General features: G+C 56.4%; 1 protein-coding gene across 2 annotated transcripts; it reads left to right on the top strand.

Moving 5' to 3' along the window:
- The first annotated feature begins 473 nt into the window (after positions 1 to 473).
- CLBA1 (clathrin binding box of aftiphilin containing 1) lies at positions 474 to 19224 on the top strand. Of its 2 annotated transcripts, XM_064375267.1 has the most exons (6): positions 474 to 981; positions 2358 to 2503; positions 4445 to 4571; positions 9133 to 9249; positions 12797 to 12866; positions 13092 to 19224. In XM_064375267.1, the coding sequence occupies exons 1-6, from the start codon at positions 556 to 558 to the stop codon at positions 13418 to 13420; spliced, it is 1215 nt and encodes a 404-aa protein (XP_064231337.1). In that variant the 5' UTR covers positions 474 to 555; the 3' UTR covers positions 13421 to 19224. The 2 variants fall into 2 exon arrangements, with proteins under 2 accessions (XP_064231337.1, XP_012326557.2); XM_012471134.3 differs by lacking the exon at positions 13092 to 19224 and having other exon boundaries at positions 10683 to 12877.
- The last annotated feature ends 2871 nt before the right edge of the window (positions 19225 to 22095 follow it).

Below are 22095 nucleotides of genomic sequence, written 5' to 3' on the forward strand. Positions count from 1 at the left end.
GCGGGCTCTGGGTCCAGGACGCGTGGGGACCCTTGCGAGCCGCGGGCTGGGCGCTCAGCCGGCCACCTCGGACCCTGTCCAGACTCAGGCGGTCCAGGGCTGCCCTGCGGGCCGCGCGCGAGAGGGACTCTCTGGAGACCCCGGGGCGCCGCACCCCTCCTTCCCACTTGGGCCTCCAGTGGGAGCCCGGCTCCCGCTCCTCTGGTCAGCGTGGGGCTCCCAGGCCCGCTAGCGACTCTCTCCAGAGAAGGAGCCCCGCCTTGGGCCGCTCGTCGCACACCTGCCGTGGGTCCGGGACGCGCCCCTGTGTCGGGCTCCGCGCCGGCGCGCGTAGTAGGAAGCCAGGACTCCCGGGCCACCGGGCCGTGCCTGCGGCTTGTGTCAGCTCCACAGCAGCACGTGGGCACTCTCCACCATCAGCCACTGGGCAGCCCGGGGCACTCCTGCGCGTCCCAGGCCCTGTCCAGGGCGGGGGAAAGTTGGCGGCCAGCACTGTGGTGTGCGTGTCTCAAGAGCAGCCGCCCATCGGGCCTCTGCTGGCCTGGCCACTCCAAGATGCAAGACCGGCTGGAGCTGGAGGGAGAGCCTTTGAGTGACTTCCAGGATTTGGAAGCAGCCAAGGCTTCCCTCCCAGTGGCACCTGAGAGGCTGACTGATGACAGTTTGGAATGGATGCGGATCTCCCCTGACCTTCTCCTGTCGGATGGGAAAGCCAGCAACTCCCTGCCCCGTGAGGGCGGTTCCACCTGCACCACCCGGTGTCCTGACCCTGGGGAACACAGCAGCACTTGGGGGGAGTTTGAAGGCTTTCGGGAATCTTCAGCTAAGTCTGGACAATTCTCACAGTCGCTGGAACTCCTGGAGGGACCCACAGAACTCCAGCCACTGAGAACCACTTCTGCCCCAGAGGAGTGCCGTTCTCACCAACCGTGCCAGGGTGGACCTTGGGTGACAGGAACTGCTGCTATCCCACCTTCTGAGGTATTGCTACAGCGCTGTGGTCACCATGTTGAGTGGGACGTGTCTACACACCAAGAGGCCTGCAACCCTGAATGCTGTGGTGTGCTAACCAGGGATGGGCTGACGGCCTCGGAGGGTCTGCTTCTCTCCTGGCCTTCATCCCTGGCCATGTGGTTGGCAGTCCCATCCTGAGGCCAGGGAAGGAATGAGTTGGCAGAGGAGGCTGCAGAAATGGGTCATGCCAAGGCCAGGTGGGGGCCACCTGAGCTGGGTCCCTCTCTGTGACCATTCCTCCCCCTGCCTGTCCACTCTCCATTGGCAGGCTGCACAGGCCCCAGGTCGGGGCGTGTAGGGAGGAGCTTTATGTCTGAATTCTGAATCTGCAGAGTTCAAAAGTCTCAGAGATTCTAAAATCACATGATCACATTTCAACTTGTAATGAATTGGGTGATGCCTGATCCGACCCGTCCGGGAGCCCTGGTCCCAGCCCTCGGCCCCTTGCCCCCTGCTCTCTTTCAGAACCCACTGTCACGTGTTTACTGCTGGTAACACCTCTGATCCTTCTCTTTTCCTGTCTTCTTCCTCCTTCCATTGTCTGCTTTCTCTGCCACTTCTTCCCAAATGGTTCTTCCCAAACACCATCATGAGAGATAAGAAGTAAAACCAGTGAGGAAGGAAATAAAGACATTGCTGTTCTCAGGGTGGACTGTTTGTTTTCTAAACGGGTCAGTTTCCCTGGACCCTGACGAGATCCACTCTAATAGCGTAAGGTCTGCTGTCCTGCTTGTTCTGAACACAGGATTTGTTTTCCAGCATGATGGATGTATTAGGGAACAATTTGAGCGTAGTTGAAATTTCACAAGAAAGAGTAGATGAATGCAGAAAACTGCCCCCAGCTGAGCTGAGGCACAGTGGAATACATGAGAGTCGCATACGCACGCCCTCAAACAGCTATCAGCGCCCCAGTGTAGCACACCCGTCCACACCTGGTGTTAGGACCTCGCCCAGTTCAGACCGCCCTCCTCCCACCTGTTCACGCTAACTCAGCCTGCAAGCCTTTGTCTTTTCCAAGGTAAAGTGCTGTGCTTATTGTAGTGTATATAATTTCTTAACCAAACATGGAAAACAGTGCTAACGTTGTTGGGTGGCCATCTTTTTTCATGTGTCACTGACAAAGTTTCGATGTTTCGCCCTGACCTCACTTTTCCCATGAGCCCTCTGGTGTTGTGTGATTTTGCTAATGTGGTGATTTTTAGGAGTGAATACGTCAAGTGATAGTAACACGAATGGTATGATCAATTACAGATTTCATGGGTATCGTAATTATTTCTCTGGAATAAGGTAACATGATGTGTCTTTCTCCTATCTTTAGTATGCTTTTGTTTTTTTCTTTTCAGCCCATTCTCAGCTATGAGAACATTTTAAAGTGTGCTTTTCAAGAAATAACAGTTCCGCAGGCAGCTGAAGACATTTCCACCCTAGACCATTTCCTAGAAATAAGCAGTGAAGAAAAGCCTGGCCTTGAATGTGTGCATAAATTGTGGTAATGAACTTAAGAAATATTTCATACAGCAGCCCCATTTTTACTTTTGTTTGATGAAAGTAGATGTGCGAGGCTTTGTTTTCGCCTTTAGGTCACAGGGGTCCTGTTGGGCGAGGGCAGCAGGATTGATGCTCCTGCTGTGGCCTTCCACTCCAAGCCCCGTTCATCCCCTCCCACACCAGGTCACCTGGAGCAGCTGGACCCGAGCCCTGCTGCCCCTGGGTCTCAGTGCCAGCGCTGGTGGAGGGCTGGGGGACTCGCACTCTGTGCGAGTGGCTGGTGGGCCTGGGCAGCGGGTACAGGGGCCTTCTGGGGAATGTGGCTGAGTGGGCACTGGCTGCCTCTTGGTCCTCAGCCACAGAGTTCTAGAAAATACTCCACACTCTGGAGCCCCATTCTCAGCCCCAGGCCCAGCCCCATGGGTGTGCTCCCAGTGCTGGCTGCGGGCCTGCGGGCTCCTAGGGGAAGTCACACATGCAGTCGTTTGTAGATGGTCATTTTCTAGGGGCGCACTTTCAACTGAACATTGAGAAAGAAACAGTGCTCTAGTGGATTATGCAGCAGTGGTTGAGAAGCTCGGGATAAGTTGGCCCAAAGCCCCAGAGGGAGGAGGGAAGTGAAGGCTGGAGTGAGCTGGCTTCCCTGTTTCTCGGTGTGGTCTTTGGAGAGGGTCTCCCAGCAGCCAGGGGAGAGCCAGGTTGGCCTACTGATTTGTGTGTCTCTGAGCAGGCCTGGACTTTCAGAGGACTCTACAGATAGGCCGTTCTGGGCTCTAGCCCTGGCCCACTGTGGCCTCTACTGGGGTCCATCCCAGCACCTGCCCCAGAGTACACTCCACAGGGGCCTGAAGACAGGCCTGCAGCCCAGAAGGCTGCAGCCAGCATTGCCCAGACAACCAGTGTGCCCTCTGTATGTGGTGCTTCTGCAAAGCGTGATCCTGGAGAAAAACTGCCAAGAATGTGGTCCCAGCAAGCTGGCGTGGGAGGTCACTGCTGGCAGTACTGACATCTCTGTCCGCAGCAGCACGACTCATGGACCCAGAGGCATGGGGAGTCCTGGGTGTCAGGACTTGGCAGGGCTGGACACTCATGGGACAGAAGGCTGGATGGCACTTTGGGGGTGGAATAGAGCATGGTTTGTGTGTTCTGAACAGTGGCGTATTTTTGGAAATGGTTTGGCGTTTAGCACGTCTGGCCTTCTGTCATCTGGAGTGCAGTGAGTGATCTCAGCTTACTGGAACCTCTTCCTCCTAGGCTCAAGCGATCCTCCTGCCTCAGCCTCCCAAGAACTGGGACTACAGGCACACACCACCACACCCAGCTAATTTTTGTATTTTTTGTAGAGACAGGGTTTTGCTGTGTTGCTCAGGCTGGTCTCGAACTCCTGAGTGCAAGTGATTTGCCCTCCTCAGTCTCCCAGAGTGCTGGGTGGTGAGCCACCACACCTGGCCTTGCAGTCATTTTCCCTTTTCTGCTCGCGCGTGAACTGCTTACAGGAGACTCGTCTCAGTCGCCCGCAGCACGTACCAGTGACGTGTGGCACGTTCGTTTGTGAGCATCTATTTTGTACTCGGCACAGTTCGAGGCACTTGAGTGAACAAAACCAGCAAAATACCCGGCCTCATGGAGCGTCTGCTCCTCGGAGTAGACAGTAAGGGCGGTGGTGTGAGGCGCAGAGGGGGCATGGGAGGGAGGTTGGGGTGCCGCAGGATGGCACGTGTTGTTCGAATAAAAGCATAAATGGGTAAATAAACGAGACAGCTCAGGGCTCCTGCAGGAAGCGCTCTTTTTGGGTTTCTTAACAGCCATGTGCCTCTTGGCTCTTGTGGGTCTCAGCTTAGGGGTAAAGGCCAGGTGCCTGCTGTGTGCCTCGGGCAGTGCTGCAGTGACCTCATCAGAAGGGCTTCAAGGTCACCTTTTAACAATTGCATCTATTTTCCAGTAATGAATCTAGAAAACTCTGGAGAGCCCTTCAGAACACACACACGTCTGCTTCTCAGTGCCTCTGGAGTGAATCTCATTGCCAGGAGAATTTTTTTCTCGTTCTCGGGATAGATGCCATGCAGAAGGTAGGTGGTTTGGGCTGAGACAGGGCTCCTGGGAGTGTGGTTGGACTTCACTGTGGCCAGTGGCCCTTGGCTGCTCCCAAGGGTAGGTTTGGGCAGAAGTGGGGGAGTCACCTGGACATAGGTGGGTTAAAGCCACTTGATGGCCCCATAAACGTGTCGGGGCCGTTGGATAAATCCCTAATGCTTGAGGCAGGAGCCAGCAAAGCCTAGAGCAGGAGGCAGGGAAAGGCTCCAGAAGGAACCGGCCTGAGCCCGCAGCAGACAACAAATAGAGCGCCGCGCATCAGTTCACACACGGCCGTGCACACGCTGCCACACGCACACACCGCCACACACGCTGTCACACGCACACACCGCCACACACGCTGTCACACGCACACACCGCCACACACGCTGCCACACGCACGCTGCAGCCCACACACACGCTGCCACACGCACACACCGCCACACACATGCTGCCACACGCACACACCGCCACACACACGCTGTCACACGCACACACCGCCACACACACACGCTGTCATACGCACACACCACCACACACACACGCTGTCACACGCACACACCGCCACACACGCTGCCACACGCATGCTGCAGCCCACACACACGCTGCCACACGCACACACCGCCACTCACGCTGCCACACGCACACACTGCCACACACACTGCCACACGCACACACTGCCACACACACGCTGCCACACGCACACACCGCCACACACACGCTCACACGCGCACACCGCCACACACACTGCCACATGCACGCTGCAGCCCACACACCGCCACGCACACACCACCACACACACACTGCCACATGCACGCTGCAGCCCACACACCACCGCGCGCACACACCGCCACACACGCTGTCACACACATACACTGCCACACACACTGCAGCCCGTACACCGCCGCACACACACTGCAGCCCGCACACTGCCACACACACACACTGCAGCCTGCACACTGCCGCACACACACTGCCACACACACTGCAGCCCACACACTGCCGCACACACACTGCCACACGCACGCTGCAGCCCACAAACCACCACGCACACACACTGCAGCCCGCACACCGCCGCACACACACACCGCCGCACACACACTGCAGCCTGCACACACTGCCACACACACACTGCAGCCCGCACACCGCCGCACACACACACCGCCACACACACTGCAGCCTGCACATCGCCACATACACCGCCACACACACACTGCAGCCCGCACACCGCTGCACACACACTGCCACACGCATGCTGCAGCTCACACCACCGCACACACACCACCGCACACACGCTGCCACACATGCTGCCACACATACACCGCCCCACACACACCACCACACGCACACTGCCGCACGCACACTGCGGCCCGCACACTGCCACACACACACACTGCAGCCCATACACTGCTGCACGCATACACTGCCACACACACCGCCACACACACACACTGCCACACGCACGCTGCAGCACACACACTGCCGCACACACACTGCAGCCCGCACACGCTGCCACACACACTGCAGCCCATACACTGCCGCATGCATACACTGCCACACACACCGCCACACACACACACTGCCACATGCACGCTGCAGCCCACACACCGCCGCACACACACTGCCACACACACACTGCCACACGCACGCTGCAGCCCACACCACCGCACACACACCGCCGCACACACATTGCAGCCCGCACACACCGCCACACACACACTGCAGCCCGCACACCACCGCACACACACACCGCCACACACGCTGCAGCCCACACACCGCCGCACACACACTGCAGCTCGCACACACTGCCACACACACACTGCAGCCCATACACCGCCACACGCACACACTGCCGCACGCATGCACATACTGCAGCCCGCACACACCGCTACATGTGCACATGCCACCATATGCATACTGCTGCATGCACACCACTGCCACGCGTGCACACCGCCGCACATACACACATTGCCGCATGCGCATACACCACTGCCACGCACACTCTGCCGTGAGCACACACCGCCATGCACACACACACCACCACACGTATACTGCAGCCCACACACCCTCATGCACACACTGCCGCACACACTGCAGCCCACACACCGCCTCACGCACACACTGCCACACACCGCCACACGCACGCTGCAGCCCACACATCACACGCACACACTGCAGCCCACACACCGCCGCACACATACTGCAGCCTACACACTGCCGCACACACACTGCAGCCCACACACCGCCACACGCACATGCTGCAGCCCACGTACCACCACACACACACTGCAGCCCACACACCGCCGCACACACACTGCAGCCCACACACTGCTGCACACACACTGCAGCCCACACACCGCTGCACACACCACTGCATGCACACTGCAGCCCACACACTGCCACACACATGCTGCAGCCCACATACCGCCGCACACACCACCACACGCACACTGCAGCCCACACACTGCCACACACATGCTACAGCCCACACACCGCCACACACACACATCACTGCACGCACACACCGCCACATGCATGCTGCAGCCCACACACCACCTCACGCACACACTGCAGCCCACACACCACCTCATGCACATACCACCACACACGCTGCAGCCCACACACCGCCTCACGCACACACTGCCGCACACACACACCACCACACTCACACTGCAGCGTGCTCACACCGCCACACACACACTGCAGCCCACACACCGCCACACGCACATTGCAACCCACACACCACCACACACACACACCACTGCACGCACACACCGCCACACGCATGCTGCAGCCCACACACCGCTGCACACACACTGCAGCCCACACACCACCTCATGCACACACCACCACACACACTGCAGCCCACACACCACCTCATGCACACACCACCACACACGCTGCAGCCCACACACTGCTGCACGCACACTGCCACACACCACCACACACACACTGCCGCACGCACGCTGCAGCCCACACACAGCCACACACACACTGCAGCCCATACACCGCCACACGCACACACCACCGCACGCATGCACATACTGCAGCCCGCACACACCGCTGCATGTGCACATGCCACCATATGCATACTGCTGCATGCACACCACTGCCACGCGTGCACACCGCCGCACATACACACATTGCCGCATGCGCATACACCACTGCCACACACACGCTGCCGTGAGCACACACCGCCATGCACACACACACCGCCACACGCACACCACTGCCACGCACACACTGCCGTGAGCACACACCGCCATGCACACACACGTCACACGCACACCACTGCCACGCACACACTGCCGTGAGCACACACTGCCATGCACACACACACCGCCACACGCACACCACTGCCATGCACACACGTGAGCACACACCGCCATGCACACACACCACCACACGCACACTACTGCCATGCACACACACCGCCACACGCACACCACTGCCACGCACACACTGCCGTGAGCACACACCGCCATGCACACGCACACCACTGCCACGCACGCTGCTGTGAGCACACACCGCCATGCACACACACTGCCACACGCACACCACTGCCACGCACACACTGCCGTGAGCACACACCACCACGCACACCGCCACACACACTGCCGTGCACACACCGCCATGCACACACACACCGCCACACGCACACCACTGCCACGCACACACACCGCCACACACACTGCCGTGCACACACCGCCATGCACACACACACTGCCACATGCACACCACTGCCACGCACACACTGCCATGAGCACACACCGCCACACACACTGCCGTGCACACACACACTGCCACACGCACACCACTGCCACGCACACACTGCCATGAGCACACACACACCGCCACACGCACACTGCCGTGCACACACCGCCACACGCACACTGCCGTGAGCACACACCGCCACACGCACACTGCCGTGCACACGCTGAAGCTCCTGAGCTGTCACAGAAAACGTCAGTCATAGGGAGGGTCACCTTTCAGCGATCTAGATGGCAAGGATCTTTCTTCATTCTTAAATTTATTATGGAAATTTTCAAACCTGGAAAATTCAGAAAGGACTGGCCAGGCAGGCAGATTGGTCCTGGTGAAGATGGGCATGAAAATGGTTGCCCTGGTGGCCCATGGGCTGCACACTGGGCTGGCCAGGAAGGAAGTGAGGGCTCCCAGTAAGGTCAGCCCTGGCTGTGTCATCGTGCGAAGAAAACAGGACCAGGAGGCTAGGGCGTGGGGGAGGCCTCCTGAATAGGAGGCTTAGAGGTGGGACAGCTCCGAGTGGCGGCAGCCTGAAGGGTGTCTCCCGAGAGTGGCTGCGAAGACATTCTGTTGAGCAGTTTGAGGGGCATGAGGTCCTGGAGGGAGGGAGGCCCGTGAGCCGGGGATGGGCAGCAAGTGGCAGGGCCATGCCGGGGAAGCTGGCCGGCCTGACCTTCAGCGGGGCCTGAGAGAAGTTTGCCGTTTTAGAATGAAGTGAGTAGAGGGCTCAGGTTGAAAGACAACAGGAGACAAGGGTGACTGGCTGGCCGGCTGATGGGTCTGTCTCCTTAGGACCTTTCTGGAGGCCAGGGCCACGTCATGGACGATTCTGACCTCAAAGAGCCTGAAGGACTCCTGACTGTCAGCAGCTTCCGCCTCCACCATTGCAAAGCCCTGATCCAGACCAAGGTGAGTGGCCGCCGAGCAGAGGCCAGGGGACTGCGCTGGCCGTGTCCACGCAGCTGCCACCCTCGCTTTTTCTGTAAGACAGCTGCAGGGTTTCTTCCTTTAAGCCTTGTGGACTTACAGAAAACAAACATTTCTACTATTTAGGGCAGACAAGCAAAGTGTGAACCCCACTGCAGCGTGCCCAGGAATATGAGTGTGTCATCCATAAAGACTCTTAGGCCAGAGGACCCAGGATGTGAGTGGGTCACACAGGAGAACTGCCAGAAGCCAGCCAGGCAGGGAAGGGAGCTGCAGGGAAGCTGAGCTGCCAGGTGTGGGTGACAAGGCTGGAAGGATGGGGCAGGGCCAGGCTGAGACTCTCGGGACGGGACGTTGAGTCCGCCTGGCAGCTGTGCTGGACAGATCTGACTGTGGCGGCTCCAGCCGTGGGCCACGTGCCTTCCACAGGCTCTGTCGGCAGCTTTTCTCTCAGGAGCTCAGGTTCCTGCCGCAGAGTCCCTCCACCCACAGGTCAGCGGGGTTCAAGGCGGGAAGAGGGGTGGGCAGAGAGGGGGACTTCTTCCTGTAGCCTCTCTTTCATCAGGGGGAAGAAAGGCTTTATTCCAAAACCAGGTATTGCAGGAGGGGCGAGTTGGCCAGGCCTCGCTCACCTGGTTTCCTGCTCACCTGGAGACCCAGGGCCCTAGAGCAGTCAGGGCTCACTGTGTGCACCCAGGAGATGGCGGGAGGGGCGTGTGGGCGGCCATCAGCACGAAGGGTGACGTGCAGGGAGGTGCAGGGGTGAAGTACTGCCCTGTGGCCTGGCAGGAGGGGACAAGGTGAGCTGGGACAGCAGGAAGGTTGCATAGCGCAGGAGGCGGCCAGGTCAGCTTCTGGGCAACAATTTGGCATGATTGTGGCACAGCTGACGTGGGGTGGGTGACCTGGATGGTCAGCACACAGGTGACAGGTGCCATGGAGCACACAGGAGAGGGCGCTCATCATCCATCTTCACCGGCTGTCTATCTTTTTGCAAAACACCCCAGCACAGGAGGGTCGTCCTAGAGCAGTGGGCCCGGAAGAGATGCTTGTGGCTGTTTGGCTGTCAACAGCCAGTGCCAGGGTCGGCGTCCAGCCGCAGCTCCGTGGGGAAGCCTGCGGTGTCGTCCACGAGTGGACGCTGCAGGCTGTGAGTGTGCAGGGCAGTGGCAGCCGCCACCAAGGAGTGCCAGACACACAGGACAAGGCCCAGAGACCCCACCTAAGATGCGGGCTGGCCCCAGGCCCGAGCCACAGGCCCCACGGTGAGGCTGACATCCCATGAGAAGGTTTCTAAGAGGAGAACCAAGGAGAGGACACCGAGGGGCCGAGGCAGCGACGCAGAGGCAAACGCCCAGGCTCGTGTTTCTGGTTGCGGGGGGTGCGCGTGCCTGACCGCTGTCCTCTCCTCTCAGCTCTCGGGGCCGCCTGGCAGCAGGCAGGGGAGCCCGATGGCCTGCAGCCGCTTCCTGAAGACCCCCTCCTGCGGCGGTGGGCAGCACTTCACTCTTCCACGGAAAAAGATGTTCACGCCACGCAACCTAAAACTGACATTCTTTAATAGCAATGTTTGCTAAAATCAGGATTACTTTATACCGTTATGAGAAATTTTTCATTTTCTTCCTGTCTGGGTTTGATGCTGGAAACCAGAACTGTCTGTGGAGTGGTTTTCCAGATCCCAGGCCCGTTTCCTGGAATCTCTCCAACGGGACCTGTCCTGTGCTCTGGGCCCATCTCAGGTCTCACCGGGAGACAGAGGGTATGTCCTTGGCAGAGCCAGTCCTCGTGGTAGGCAGAGGTTTCTGGGCGCAATGGCAGGCTGCCGGCACCCAGGTGACACCCAGGGGTCCCCTACCCCATGTGAATGCTGCTGGCACCTGCTGGGGGGTGCCTAGGGATGGACCCTGGGCATGGGTTCTGGGCTGCTTAGCCCAGGGGAAACAACTCCTGGTCAAAGGGCAAGGCACTGAAATGTCACCAGAGGGACAGCTGTTGAGAGTGCTGAGAGGCCGGGCACAGTGACTCATACCTATAATCCCAGCACTTTGGGAGGCCGAGGCGGGCAGATCACCTAACGTCAGGAGTTTGAAACCAGCCTGACCAACATGGAGAAACCCCATCTCTACTAAAAATACAGAATCAGCTGGACATGGCGCATGCCTGTAGGCCCAGCTACTCGGGAGGCTGAGAGAATCACTTGAACCTGGGAGGCAGATACTGCGGTGAGCCGAGATCGCGCCACTGTACTCCAGCCTGGGCAACAGAGCAAAACCTCGTCTCAAAAAAAAAGAGAGAGAGGGAGTGCTCATTTACCTTTCTGTCTGTCCCACTCTGCCCTGCCCCTGCCTGCCGTGTGGTCAGGACACCACGAGCGTGTGCAGCTGTGCTGATTCTTCAGTGCCTCGCGGGCCCCTCGCTCACTGCCCAGCAGCCTCAGCACAGGCCTTTCTCCCTCATGGCTGTGGACAGGAGGTCACACCACTGGCCTGAGAAAGCTTCTAGTGGGCCCGTGGCTTTCCCTCATTCTCTGCTAAGGAAAACTGTTCTCTTCAAAGGGCAGAGCCAAGAAATCAGCCCTGACTTTTGCACAATTTTATTAAATAAAACGGCCTAGATAAGCCTGTTCTCACTGGTTCATCGACTGGGGGGACTGATACTTGAAATCCTGTCCCCAGGAGAGGACTGAAGTCTAAGCAAGCGGCCACCCTGGCTGTCTCTGTTCCAGCCAAGGCCACTCGCAGGACCGTAGAGTGGGATGTGTGCAGTGATGGGCAGGTGTTTCCATCAGGAGGGGAGGAGGAAGCGATGTCCCTGCATGCACCCTGGCCTCAGCCACCCCGCTGTGCAGCCAGCGCCGTGCTTTGGAAAGCTGCCTTAATGGTTTTGCATTTTCAGCCAGCTGAAAGTGGGAATTCAGACTGTTTTTGTAACACGCAGCTTCTTTCAAAGGCACTGTCTTTTGGAGCCAGCAAGACCCCCCAGGAGGTGCCCCAGCTTCCCAGCCTTTAGAAGTTAGCCTTTAGGCCAGGAGTGGTGGCTCACACCTGTGTTCCTAGCACTTTGGGAGGCCGAGGCGGGTGGATCACAAGGTCAGCAGTTCAAGATCAGCCTGGCCAATATGGTGAAGCCTCATCTCTACTAAAAATACAAAAGTTAGCCAGGCGTAGTGGCGGGCACCTGTAGTCCCAGCTATTCGGGAGTCTGAGAGAGAAGAATTGCTTGAACCTGTGAGGTGGAGATTGTGGTGAGCCAAGATCACGCCATTACACTCCAGAGCAAAACTCTGTCTCAAAAAAAAAAAAGATTTTAACAAGCCAAGATATTCCATCCTGCACCTCCCATTCCAAGATTCAGGTTCAGACTGTGTTATGGCATCACCATGTCACCCATGGTGGCTCTTGCTCTTCACATGGCTGGACGTGGGTGACCCACATACCTCAGAAGGCCAAGACTTTGTCCTGACCTCCCTGTGGCCCTCACAGGAACCTCAGAAGCAGCAGGTTCCAACCCTGACTTCTGTCCCACCCAGCAGAGAAGAGAGGCCCTGCTGCTGTCATCCCCAGCGGGGAGTGAGAGGAAAGAGGACCCCACAGAGTCAGGTAAGGAGGGACCAGGCAAGGTGCATGCAAACCGCTTGCCCACAGCTGCCAAGCCCCCAGGATCTGGAGGTCCCCTGCGACAGAGAAGTCCAGAGCTCCCTGGCCTCCCTCGGGTCCACATTGAGTGCTTGGGAAGAGTGCCAAAAACTGGGAGCGGGGCAGGGAGCTGAGGACACTACCCGGGAACGTCCCCTCACAGACATGCTGGGATTTTTGTTCCCAAAGTCTGGAGGCCCACCAGGGGCGCTGGGATTGTGGGCGGGAGACAAGCCCCAGAGGTTGAAGAAGAGGAGCAGGGCTACAAGAGCCCCCGGGCACAGGGCAAGGCGTTGGAATGGAGAGCAAAGGAAGCCTCCAGTGACCGAAAGGATGGCAGTCCGGCTGAGGAACGGATAAATCCTGCAGCCTCCGGAGCTGGTGGCTTGGCGCGACACACAGGCCGATGTCCAGAATTGCCTCGGACCTCAGGCCCGAGAATCGCGGTGCTCAGACCTCAGGCATGTCCAGAATTACCACGCTCAGACCTCAGGTCCCCACACAAGCACGTGCCCTGATGCCACCCTCAGGACATCTGAGGCCTTCACCACAGCTGCAGAGAAGTCCGGAGCCAGCTCAACTGCAGGGAGCAACAACTCCGTGCACTCTGGCAACCTGGCAGCAGAAAACACGTGCCCCTCTCTGGAAATAAACGTTGTTTTCTTCAGCCTTCACGCTGTTCTTTTATATGAAACGTCGAGCCTACAATGAGACATTAGGAGACACGTGAGCCACAGTGAGCAGCGGAGGCAGAGACGGGCCGGTGGTAACACTGAAGTCAAGGGCTGTGAGAGGACTCCGGGGAGGTGGGGAGGCCCGTGGAAACGGCAGGTGACATCCGTGAAGAGAGGACCAGCAGGAACATGGCACCTTCAGAAAAGAACAAAATGAAGAGCTGAAAATGAAAACGATAGTATATAAATGAATACTCTTCAGACGGGTTTAGCAGCAGACCGGACGCCGCAGAGGAACGGGTCAGTTTACCTGAAGACTGGTCACTAAAGAAGATCCAAACAGCAGGGAGGGCAAACGACGGAGGGCCGAGAGCTGTGGGGCAAAGTCCGGCCTGACCTGGGTGTGACTGGAGTCCCAGAAGCAGGAAGAGGAGACAAAATGAAGAAATATTTCAAAATTGAATCGCTAAGAACTTTCTGAAATTGATGAAAGAAGATAATCCACAGATCCAAGAATCTCTGTAACTGCCAGCAGGTGCCATATGGAGAAACCGGAACACATCCTCCATTCCTAAAGGCAGCTCGGGTGGAAACAGGAGATCCACGTAGAGAAGCAGGAATATGAACAATGCCTCACTTCCCACCAGAAGGCCACGGACCCACAGCTGCTGTGCTCAAGGGAAAAGGAAGGCCGACCTACTTCACATACATTGAAATATTCTTCAGGCCGGGCGCGGTGGCTCGCACCTGTAATCCCAGCACTTTGGGAGGCTGAGGTGGGTGGATCACCTGAGGTCAGGAGTTTGAGACCAGCCTGGCCAACATGGAGAAACCCCATCTCTACTAAAAATAGAAAAATTAGCTGGGTGCGGTGGCGGGCACCTGTAATCCCAGCTACTCGGGAGACTGAGGCAGGAGAATCACTTGAACCTGGGAGGGGAAGGTTGCAGTGAGCTGAGATTGCACCACTGTACTCCAACCTGGGAGACAGAGTGAGACTCCATTTCAAAAAAGAAAAAGAAATAATATTCTTTAAAAATGAAGGCATTATCAGCCAGGATACAGAAACCACATCAGTTATCTGAAGGAAAAAAAATATAAAGACTTACTAGGCGTGGTGGCTCACACCTGTAATCCCAGCACTTTGGGAGGCCAAGGCAGAAGGGTCACTTGAGGCCAGGAGTTTGAGACCAGCCTGGGCAACATATTGAGACCCCCATCTCTATAAAAAAGTAAAAAAAAATTAGCCTGGTGTGGTGGCACTCACCTGTAGTCCCAGCCACTGAGAATGAGGCGGGAGGATTGCTTGAGCCCAGGAGCTGGTGGCTGCAGGGAGCTGTGATCGCACCACTGCACTACAGCCTGGGCGACAGAGTGAGACCCCCATCTCTTAAAAAAAGTATTAACTAGCGAAAGGTGGTGAACTGCTAAAACGGTTTTGGTTTGGTTCTGATTAGAGACAGGGTCTTGCTATGTTGCCCAGGCTGGTTTTGAACTCCTGAGCTCAAGCAACTCTCCTGCCTTGGCCTCTCTTTTTGTTTTTGTTTTTAAATAAAGACTTACAGGCCCTGAAGTAGCAGGTGTGGGAAAGCAGCGTCTCTCAGCTGAGGGTGAGGTAGAGTGAGGAACTAAGAAGGCCTAGGCCAAGCCCCCGCCCCCCGGGCTGAGATGCAGGCCTTTCACGGTGAGTATGGCTGCACAGGATTGGGCCTGGGCAGAGGAACTGAGCTGGAGCTGGTCAGCAGGGACAGCGGGCAGGAGGACAGGTGCCCCCAGGAGCACCCTACTGGAGTAGCTCAGGAGCAGAGCCACTGCAAACAGGGGGCATGCCAGGGCCCATCGTGACCTGCTGGGCTCCTGTGCCAAATAACAATGATAGAGGACCAGACCCAGAGGGAAGCCCCTCTCCACGCCAGCTGCTGCCCTTCCCGGCTGTCCCCACCCAGTGCTGAGCATGGAGCGGTGCAGAGCCAGTCGTTTCTCCCACCTTGGCCTCAGATGGGCACGCTGTCCTGGTCCCGTGGGTGTGGCAAAGGCCCTTCCTCCCACAGATGTCAGGCCTCAGATGGGCACGCTGTCCTGGTCCCGTGGGTGTGGCAAAGGCCCCTCCTCCCACAGATGTCAGGCCTCACATGGGCACGCTGTCCTGGTCCCGTGGGTGTGGGAAAGGCCCTTCCTCCCACAGATGTCAGGCCTCAGATGGGCACGCTGTCCTGGTCCCGTGGGTGTGGGAAAGGCCCTTCCTCCCACAGATGTCAGGCCTCAGATGGGCACGCTGTCCTGGTCCCGTGGGTGTGGCAAAGGCCCTTCCTCCCACAGATGTCAGGCCTCAGATGGGCATCCTGTCCTGGTCCCGTGGGTGTGGCAAAGGCCCTTCCTCCCACAGATGTCAGGCCTGCGTCGTGTCAGCAGCCTTCCTCTGCCCGCTCCTGCTCTGTCCTTCACAAGTCTTTCCCCAAATAAACTTCTTGAACGTGTAAATCTATCCTGGCCTTTGAATCCCAGAGGCCCTGAAGGAACATGACGGTCACCTGACCCAAGTGACGCTGCAAAGCCCTCATTCTTTCTAGTGGATGTGGCGCTCTCTCCAAGCAGATCAGATGCCAGGGACATGGCCTTCAGAGGCTTCAGCCATCATGCAAAACATCTGGCCACCCTGAAGCCTCTGTGCTGGAGAAATGCCAGGAGCGGTCCCGGAGAGATGGTGAGTCCAAGGCTGCTGGAGTCTTCCGGCCAGCAGGCCAGTCCTGTGAGGGAGGAAGCCTTCAGGGTGGGATGTGTCCAGCCGCAGCCGCAGCTGCTGCCTGACGGCAATGGCCTGACGGATCCCAGCAAGAATCACCCGGCTGAGCCCAGCCAGCCGCTGGCGTGCGACCATGATGGTGACAGATGGTGGGTGCTGCATGCTGTGAAGCTAGTGATGGTGGCTACACGGCAGGAGGTGACTGGAACGGCACGTGTCCAGATAACCAGGGGCCACAGAGATCGCTGGAAACTCAGCATTTGAAACTGAATGATGAAAGCGCACTTACCCAATTTGAGTGAAAGCAGGGCTTGGAAGGAGATTTATAGCTTTAAATGCTTATATTAGAAAGTAAGTGTAAAAGCACCTAAGATTTCATGTTAAGGTACAAGAAAAAGAGCAAATTAGACCAGAAGTAAGTAGAAAGAAGGAAATGAAACAGAGCCGAAATCAACAAAATGGAAAATGGCAGCACACTGGGCAGAAGGGGTGGTCCCAACCGAAGACATAAGAGCGAGCCACTGTGTGACGTGCGGCTCTCCCGTGAATCCTGCTTCAAACACACCAGATGTGGAGACAACTTCAGTAGCACACAGCGGCCTCTGCTCAGCGGAGGGAGCCAGCAACAGAGCCAGGAGACAGCCGTGGAAATCGGAGAAAATATTTGGAAACCATGTATCTGAGAAGGGGTTAATATCCAAAATATATAAGGAACTCAAACAACTGAACAGGAAAAAACCCAGATGACCTGACCGAAAAAATAGAAAGGACCTGAACAGAGCCTCACTGTGTCGCCCAGGCTGGAGCGCAGTGGTGCCCTCTTGGCTCATGCAACCTCCGCCTCCTGAGTTCAAGTGATTCTCCTGCCTCAGCCTCCCCAGTAGCTGGGACTACAGGCACATGGCACTGTGCCCAGCTAGTTTTTGTATTTTTAGTAGAGATGGGGTTTCACCATGTAGGCCAGGGTGGTCTCGAACTCCTGACCTCAGGTGATCCGCCCGCCTCTACCTCCCAAAGTGCTGGGATTATAGGCATCAGCCACTGCGCCCCACCGAGAAGACATTAAAAAAACAACAACCCACATACAGATGGCCAACAGCCGTATGAAACTAATGCTCCGTATCGGTAATCATCAGGGAAATGCAGGTAGAGGAAGACTGCACCGAGCTGTCCCTCACACCTGTTAGGACGGCCGTTCTAAGCAGATGAGATGCTGCTGCGGGTGTGAAGGAATGGAATGCTTGTGCGCGGTGGGCGGGAATGTCAAGTATTACCGCCATTATGGAAAGCGGTCCAGAGGCGCCTGGAAAAGTTAAAAATAGAACTACCATATAATCCAGGATTCCCACTACTGGGTATTTATCCAAAGGAAAGGAAGTCGGTACGTTGAAGAGACACCCGCAGCCGTGTTTATTCAGCCCTAGTCACCATAGCCAAGCTGTGGAACCGACCTAGGTGTCCGACAACAGTCGAATGGAGAAAATGACATGCACGATGGGATGCTATTCCGCTGTAAAAAAGATGAAATCCTGTCATTTGCAACAATGTAGAGGAACCTGAAGCATTTATGCTAAGTGAAATAAGCTGGGCACAGACGGACAAATCCCACGTGATCTCACTCATACGTGGACCCTAAAAAGTCAAAATGCCAGGCATGGTGGCTCAGGCCTGTAATCTCAGCACTTAGGGAGGCCAAGGCAAGAGGATCACTTGAGTCCAGGAGTTTGAGAGCAGCCTGGGCAACACAGTGATACTTCATCTCTGCAAAAATATAAAATAAAATGAGTCAGGTATGGTGGCACACACCTATAGTCTCAGCTACACAGGAGGCTGAGGTGGGAGGATTGCTTGAGCCCAAGAGGTCGAGGCTGCAGTGAGCCGTGTTTGCCTGCGTGAGAACAAGACCCTGTCTCAAAAAAGAAAGGCGGCTGGGCACAGTGGCTCATGCCTGTAATCCCAGCACTTTGGGAGGCCGAGGTCAGGAGTTAAAGACCATCCAACCTGATGAACATGGTGAAACCCCATCTCTACTAAAAATACAAAAATTAGCCAGTCCTGGTGGCATGTGCCTGGGGCAGGAGAATCGCTTGAACCTGGGAGGCAGAGGCTGCAGTGAGCTGAGATTGCGCCACTGCACTCCAGCCTGGGCAACAAGAGTGAAACTCTGTCTTTAAAAAAAAAAAAAAAAAAAAGGCCAGGTGCAGTGGCTCATGCCTATAATCCCAGCACTTTGGGACGCTGAGGCAGGTGGATCACAAGGTCAGGAGTTCCAGACCAGCCTGGCCAACATGGTGAAACCACATCTCTACTAAAACTACAAAAATTAGCCAGGCGTATTAGCACATGCCTGTAATCCCAGCTGCTCACGAAGTTGAGAAAAGAGAATCGCCTGAACCTGTGAGGCAGAGGTTGCAGTGAGCCAAGATGGTGCCACTGCACTCCAGCCTGGGGGACAGAGACTCCGTCTCAAATTTAAAAAAAGAAAGGCAAATTCATAGATGCGGAGTAGTGTTGACTGCTGGAGCCTGAGGGCCTGTGGCTGGGGACGTTGGTGAAAAGACATGACACTTCAGCTGGGAGGCCTGAGCTCAGGTCTCTTGTACAGGGGACTGCATTCTTGAAAACCACTAGAGGAGTAGATTTAAGTGACAAGTATGTGGCAGTGCATTCAGTTAGCTCTATTGAGCTGTTCCACAATGTACACATATTTCAAAACCTGTTGTACATGATAAACATACACAATTTTTGTCAATTAAAAAACTTTTTTTTTTTTGAGACAGAGTCTCGCTTTGTCACCCAGGCTGGAGTGCAGTGGCACAATCTCGGCTCACTGCAACCTCCGCCTCCCAGGTTAAAGAGATTCTCAGCTTCCCGAGTAGCTGGGACTACATGTGTGAGCCACCACACCCGGCTAATTTTTATCTTTTTAGTAGAGGGGTTTCACCATGTTGGCCAGGCTGGTCTCGAATTCCTGACCTCAGGTGATCCGCCCACCTCGGTCTCCCAAAGTGCTGGGATTACAGGCATGAGCCACCGTGCCCAGCCAAAAATTAATTTTTTAAAAAAGAACAGCAACGCACACAACCTGGGCAAACCTCACGACATGTAAAGGCCAGGCCCTGCAGGTGCCCATTCACAAGCAGATCAGGGCCACAAATCCTGGTGGCACGGCAGGGGGTCACCTCCCTACCCTACCCATAGCAGCTACAGGATGTCTTCCCAGGTAAACCGTTCAGGTGGACGCTGACAATTCTGGCATGCTCTGGACTCTATACCTCAATTTTTAAAAGTTAAAAAGGAACTAAAAGGACCGTTTAGGGGATGGGATATTAAGGAATTCTCCCTAATTTTCCAGTCACAATCTAGCATAACCACAAAGCATCTGAGGCAACTCTCAATCAAGTTAGAGGTTTATTTTGCCAGCTCCCAGGAAGAAGAAACACAGAACCACAGGAAAGTCTGTGACCTGTGCTTTTTCCAAAGAGGATTTGGGGACTTCAGTTTGTTGTTTTTTTTTTGAGACGGAGTCTTGCCCTGTTGCCAGGCTGAGTGCAGTGGTGCAATCTGGACTCACTGCAACCTCCGCCTCCTGGGTTCAAGTGATTCTCCTGCCTCAGCCTCCCAAGTAGCTGGGATTACAGGCACATGCCACCATGCCCAGCTACTTTTTGGATCTTCAGTAGAGACAGGGTTTCACTAGGTTGACCAGGCTAGTCTCAAACTCCTGACCTCAGGTGATCCGCCCACCTTGGCTTCCCAAAGTGCTGGGATTACAGGCGTGAGCCACCGCACCTGGGCAACAGAGGGAGAGTCTGTCTCAAAAAAAAAAAAAGAAAGAAAAAAGAAAAGAAAGGCCGGGCACAGTGGCTCATGCCTGTAATCCCAGCACTTTTGGGAGGCCAAGGCAGGCGGATCACCTGAGGTCAGGAGTTCAAGACTAGCCTGGCCAACATGGTGAAACCCTGTCTCTAATAAAAATACAAAAATTAGCTTGGCGTGGTGGGTGCCTGTAATCCCAGCTACTCGGGAGGCTGATGCAGGAGAATCACTTGTACTCAGGAGGCAGAGGTTGCAGTGAGCTTAGATCACACAACTGCACTCCAGCCTGGGTGACTTTTCTTTTTCAAACAAAAAACTTTAACCTGTTTTTAGGGTCAAAATGTCTCAACATCTGGGATTTGCTTTAATATTCTTTCAGAAACACACACACAAAAGGCTGGGTGTGGTGGCTCACACCTGTAATTCCAGCACTTTGGGAGGCCTAGGCAGGCAGATCACTTGAGGTCAGGGGTTCGAGACCAGCCTGGCCAACATGGTGAAATCCTGTCTCTACTAAAAATACAAAAATTAGCCGGGCGTGGTGGTGTGCACCTGTAACCCAAGCTACTCGGGAGGTTGAGACAGGAGAATTACTTGAACCCGGGAGGCAAAGGTTGCAGTGAGCCGAGATCGCGCCACTGCACTCCAGCCTGGGTGACAGACTCTGTCTCAAAGAACAACAACAAAAGGAAACACAAAGGCTGAACAATGGTAATATCTGGTCAGCCCGGGAGGCAGCCCAGGCTCCGCGTCCTGCTTCCCGGCTCTGGGCCCCGGGTGTCTGAGCTGTTGCGGGCAAGCCTGCCTGGCTCGGGCCAGCACCTCCATCTCCGGTTGGGAGCAGTGCCTGGCCCTCAGCTTGCATCCAGGTGTAGCACGGAACCCTGAGGCCATAGTCAAAGGCCAAGTGTTTGGGGGTGGTGGCAAGGGTTGTGGCTTCCTGGGTACCCTCCAAGTCCCCAGTGCCCCTCAGCACCATGCTGGCCGGGCCCATGGGCGAGGAAGAAAACACGAAGCCTAGGCCCCTTGCAGCCGCATAGCACAGCTCTGCAGGAGTGGTGGCCCCACGGCCACAGGGACAGGATCACAAATCAGGATCCTCAGATGGGCTGGGATCTGACCACTTTCCTGGCCCTCACCCCAGCACCCACTCCAGCTGCACACATGCACACCTGTGTACACACACACACGTACTTGCACACACATGCACACCCTCCTATACCACCCAGACAGTCCCCACAGTGGGCAGCCAGGGTGGAGGGAGCATCTTCCCACCTGTGACTCACCGTGGGACAGGGCTTGGGCCGACTAGGATAGCCAGTCCCTGAAATGGGCTCAGCCTCTGGCCAGGGACAGGAGGCAGAGGGACCGCCTCAACTGAGCTCTTGGAGCTGGGCAGCACCCCTCCCTGTTCCCCTGCCCCTCAGTGGGTGGCTGGGCCCAGTGCAGCTGCCACAGGCCAGGCCACCAGACTAGGCTGGAAGAACAGGGTGAAGATGGCAGAGCCCCTGGGAGAGTCCTGGGACCAGACCTCCAGCTTGAGGGCAGCAAACACCCCACCTGGCCCTTGCCCTGCAGGCTGCCCAACTTCATCAGTGGTGGGGCAGCCCCTCAGGGCCCGCACCACGGTGCCCTCTGTTCCCAGGCCTGCTCAGCTCTCTGTAGGGTCCTGGAACGCCCCTTCATTGACCCCAGTGAGAAATGAACACACCTCTAATGAAAGTCCTGTCAACCAAATGCAGCCCACAGGCCTGACTGTGCTGCTCTGTCAGCTCAGGTAAGGAGATGCCTTGGCAGTGGCCACCGGGCAGCCAGGTGGCAGGTTTACTGGGCATGCTGGATCTCTCCACAGCCTGAGATGGAGACGCGTGCATACAGGAAGAGGAGCGCTCATCGGGCAGAGGCTGCGTGGTCGGAACAGCCCCGTCCAGGTTGCTTTGTTTTGAATCCGACTGTG

The sequence above is a fragment of the Aotus nancymaae genome, unplaced genomic scaffold (genome assembly GCF_030222135.1).
Source record: "Aotus nancymaae isolate 86718 unplaced genomic scaffold, 86718_ANA_hifiasm-v0.15.2.pri h1tg000011l, whole genome shotgun sequence".
In the NCBI taxonomy this organism is placed as follows: domain Eukaryota; kingdom Metazoa; phylum Chordata; class Mammalia; order Primates; family Aotidae; genus Aotus; species Aotus nancymaae.

Coding starts and splice junctions, on each gene's coding strand:
- CLBA1 (XM_064375267.1), top strand. CDS start 556: ATGCAAGACCGGCTGGAGCTGGAGGGAGAGCCTTTGAGTGACTTCCAG. Junction 982..2,357: donor CTGCTATCCCACCTTCTGAG/GTATTGCTACAG, acceptor TTTTCTTTTCAG/CCCATTCTCAGCTATGAGAA. Junction 4,572..9,132: donor GGATAGATGCCATGCAGAAG/GTAGGTGGTTTG, acceptor CTGTCTCCTTAG/GACCTTTCTGGAGGCCAGGG.